The sequence below is a fragment of the Scyliorhinus canicula genome, chromosome 30, assembly GCF_902713615.1.
Source record: "Scyliorhinus canicula chromosome 30, sScyCan1.1, whole genome shotgun sequence".
Classification (NCBI taxonomy): domain Eukaryota; kingdom Metazoa; phylum Chordata; class Chondrichthyes; order Carcharhiniformes; family Scyliorhinidae; genus Scyliorhinus; species Scyliorhinus canicula.
The window spans coordinates 10,887,400-10,891,588 of NC_052175.1; the positions used below are offsets into that span (position 1 = coordinate 10,887,400).

At 50.1% G+C, this 4,189-nt stretch overlaps 1 protein-coding gene across 1 annotated transcript in view; it reads left to right on the top strand.

Annotated features, from left to right (window-relative positions):
• The first annotated feature begins 381 nt into the window (after positions 1–381).
• The window catches only part of LOC119958589 (ras-related protein Rab-25-like), a 21,943-nt gene continuing 18,135 nt past the window's right edge, over positions 382–4,189 (top strand). Inside the window, exon 1 of the mRNA XM_038787069.1 lies at positions 382–522. Coding sequence (XP_038642997.1) covers positions 483–522 — 40 coding nt within the window. The 5' untranslated portion in view covers positions 382–482. The remainder of the gene's footprint in view (positions 523–4,189) is intronic.

Below are 4,189 nucleotides of genomic sequence, written 5' to 3' on the forward strand. Positions count from 1 at the left end.
GGGTTACAGGTACAGGTGAGGGTTAGAGGAGAGGGTTACAGGTACAGGTGAGGATTATAGGTACAGGTGAGGATTACAGATGAGGGTTACAGGTACAGGTGAGGGTTACAGATGAGGGTTACAGGTACAGGTGAGGGTTACAGATGAGGGTTACAGGTACAGGTGAGGGTTACAGGTGAAGGTTACAGATGAGGGTTACAGGTACAGGTGAGGGTTACAGGTACAGGTGAGGGTTAGAGGTGAGCTGGGTGTGTTCCTGGTCTGCACTAACCGGTTGGACAGGAGCTTACTTTCTCTCTCTCTCTCTCTGTACTGAACCCGCCCAGAAGCAGGAAGAGATCTGGCTGAGGCGAGAGGGGGGGAGGGAGGGAGGGAGGGAGGGGCAGGTAAGCAGCTCCCAGCCCAGCTTCCTGATCCCTCTCCCGGCCTGGGAAACACAGCCAGACCCAGCACTTCACCAGCTTCGGAAGGTTGGCTTCAACATGACTTCACCCGACGATGATTACAGTTTCGTGTTTAAAGGTGAGAGACAGCTTGTAGGAACTGTGTGTGAATATACACAGCCTGTGTGTGAATATACACAGCCCGAGTGTGAATATACACAGCCTGTGTGTGAATATACACAGCCCGAGTGTGAGTGTACACAGCCCGAGTGCGAATATACACAGCCCGAGTGTGAGTGTACACAGCCCGAGTGTGAATATACACAGCCTGTGTGTGAATATACACAGCCCGAGTGTGAGTGTACACAGCCCGAGTGTGAATATACACAGCCTGTGTGTGAATATACACAGCCTGTGTGTGAATATACACAGCCCGAGTGTGAATATACACAGCCTGTGTGAATATACACAGCCCGAGTGTGTGAATATACACAGCCCTGTGTGAATATACACAGCCTGTGTGTGAATATACACAGCCTGTGTGTGAATATACACAGCCCGAGTGTGAATATACACAGCCTGTGTGTGAATATACACAGCCTGTATGTGAATATACACAGCCCTGTGTGTGAATATACACAGCCCGAGTGTGAGTGTACACAGCCCGAGTGCGAGTATACACAGCCCGAGTGTGAGTGTACACAGCCCGAGTGTGAATATACACAGCCCGAGTGCGAGTATACACAGCCCGAGTGTGAGTGTACACAGCCCGAGTGCGAATATACACAGCCCGAGTGTGAGTGTACACAGCCTGTATGTGAATATACACAGCCCTGTGTGTGAATATACACAGCCCGAGTGTGAGTGTACACAGCCCGAGTGCGAATATACACAGCCCGAGTGTGAGTGTACACAGCCCGAGTGTGAATATACACAGCCTGTGTGTGAATATACACAGCCCTAGTGTGAATATACACAGCCTGTGTGTGAATATACACAGCCCGAGTGTGAATATACACAGCCCGAGTGTGAATATACACAGCCCGAGTGTGAGTGTACACAGCCCAAGTGTGAATATACACAGCCCGAGTGTGAGTGTACACAGCCCGAGTGTGAATATACACAGCCCGAGTGTGAATATACACAGCCTGTGTGTGAATATACACAGCCCGAGTGTGAATATACACAGCCCGAGTGTGAATATACACAGCCCGAGTGTGAGTGTACACAGCCCAAGTGTGAATATACACAGCCCGAGTGTGAGTGTACACAGCCCGAGTGTGAATATACACAGCCCGAGTGTGAATATACACAGCCTGTGTGTGAATATACACAGCCCTAGTGTGAATATACACAGCCTGTGTGTGAATATACACAGCCCTGTGTGTGAATATACACAGCCCGAGTGTGAATATACACAGCCCGAGTGTGAATATACACAGCCCGAGTGTGAGTGTACACAGCCCGAGTGTGAATATACACAGCCCGAGTGTGAGTGTACACAGCCCGAGTGTGAGTATACACAGCCCGAGTGTGAGTGTACACAGTCCGAGTGTGAGTGTACACAGTCCGAGTGTGAGTGTACACAGCCCGAGTGTGAGTGTACAGAGCCCGAGTGTGAATATACACAGCCCGAGTGTGAATATACACAGCCCGAGTGTGAATATACATAGTCCGAGTGTGTATACCCCCCAACCACCCTCAACACTGACCCACAGCTTTTCCCATTTTAAAACCTAACTAGAACATAGAGAAATACAGCACAGAACAGGCCTTCTAGAACATAGAGAAATACAGCACAGAACAGGCATTCTAGAACATAGAGAGATACAGCACGGAACATGCCTTCTAGAACATAGAGAAATACAGCACGGAACATGCCTTCTAGAACATAGAGAAATACAGCACAGAACAGGCCTTCTAGAACATAGAGAAATACAGCACAGAACAGGCATTCTAGAACATAGAGAAATACAGCACAGAACAGGCCTTCTAGAACATAGAGAGATACAGCATGGAACAGGCCTTCTAGAACATAGAGAAATACAGCACAGAACAGACCTTCTAGAACATAGAGAAATACAGCACAGAACAGGCCTTCTAGAACATAGAGAAACACAGCACAGAACAGGCATTCTAGAACATAGAGAAATACAGCACAGGACAGGCCTTCTAGAACATAGACAGATACAGCATGGAACAGGCCTTCTAGAACATAGAGAAATACAGCACAAACAGGCATTCTAGAACATAGAGAAATACAGCACAGAACAGACCTTCTAGAACATAGAGAAATACAGCACAGAACAGGCATTCTAGAACATAGAGAAATACATCACAGAACAGGCCTTCTAGAACATAGAGCCATACAGCACAGAACAGGCCTTCTAGAACATAGAGAAATACAGCACAGAACAGGCCTTCTAGGACATAGAGAAATACAACACAGAACAAGCCTTCTAGAACATAGAGAAATACAGCACAGAACAGGCAATATAGAACATAGAGAAATACAGCACAGAATGGGCCTTCTAGAACATAGAGAAATACAGCACAGAACAGGCCTTCTAGAACATAGAGAAATACAGCACAGAACAGGCCTTCTAGAACATAGAGAAATACAGCACAGAACAGGCCTTCTAGAACATAGAGAAAGACAGCACAGAACAGGCCTTCTAGAACATAGAGAAATACAGCACAGAACAGGCCTTCTAGAACATAGAGAAATACAGCACAGAACAGGCATTCTAGAACATAGAGAAATACAGCACAGAACAGGCCCTTCGGCCCACAATGTTTTGCCGAACCTTTGTCCCAGATTAAGAACAAATTAATCTACATCCCATCATTCTACCGTAATCCATGTACCTAACCAATAGCCGTCTATCCTATCTTCATCCCACTCCCTCCACCCCACTCCTCCCCCACTCCCCCCCCCCCCACTCCCCCCACCCCCCACCTTACCCTGACTAACCTACCATTTGAACCCAAAAACCCTTGACCGTGAACCCATCACATTTCCCGATGACTGTGTTGAGCTGCAGCCTGTGATCTACGCGATGCAAATTGGTTGAGTTTGTTATCCAAAGCACATTTGGCTTGATGAAGAAAATTGAAATTGTTCAAACACTGCGGCTGCCAGAGCAGGTCAGAGGCTGGGAATCCTGCGGAGAGTAACTCACCTCCTGACCCCCCCAAAGCCTGTCCACCATCTACAAGGACACAAGTCAGGAGGGCGATGGGAGACTCTCCACTCGCCTGGATGAGCGCGGCTCCCAACAACACTCGAGAAGCTCGACACCATCCAGGACAAAGCAGCCCCGCTCGATCGACAGGCTACCCACTGACATTCACTCCCTCCACCCACCCCCCCATCCAGGGCAAAGCAGCCCCGCTCGATCGACACGCTACCCACCGACATTCACTCCCTCCACCCCCCCGCTCCAGGACAAAGCAGCCCCGCTCGATCGACACGCTAACCACCGACATTCACTCCCTCCACCCCCTCCCCCCCCCCCATCCAGGACAAAGCAGCCCCGCTCGATCGACACGCTAACCACCGACATTCACTCCCTCCACCCCCCCCCCCCCCCACCCCCCCCCCCCCCCGCCCATCCAGGACAAAGCAGCCCCGCTCGATCGACACGCTACCCACCGACATTCACTCCCCCCCCCCCATCCAGGACAAAGCAGCCCCGCTCGATCGACACGCTACCCACCGACATTCACTCCCTCCACCCCCCCGCTCCAGGACAAAGCAGCCCCGCTCGATCGACACGCTAACCACCGACATTCACTCCCTCCAC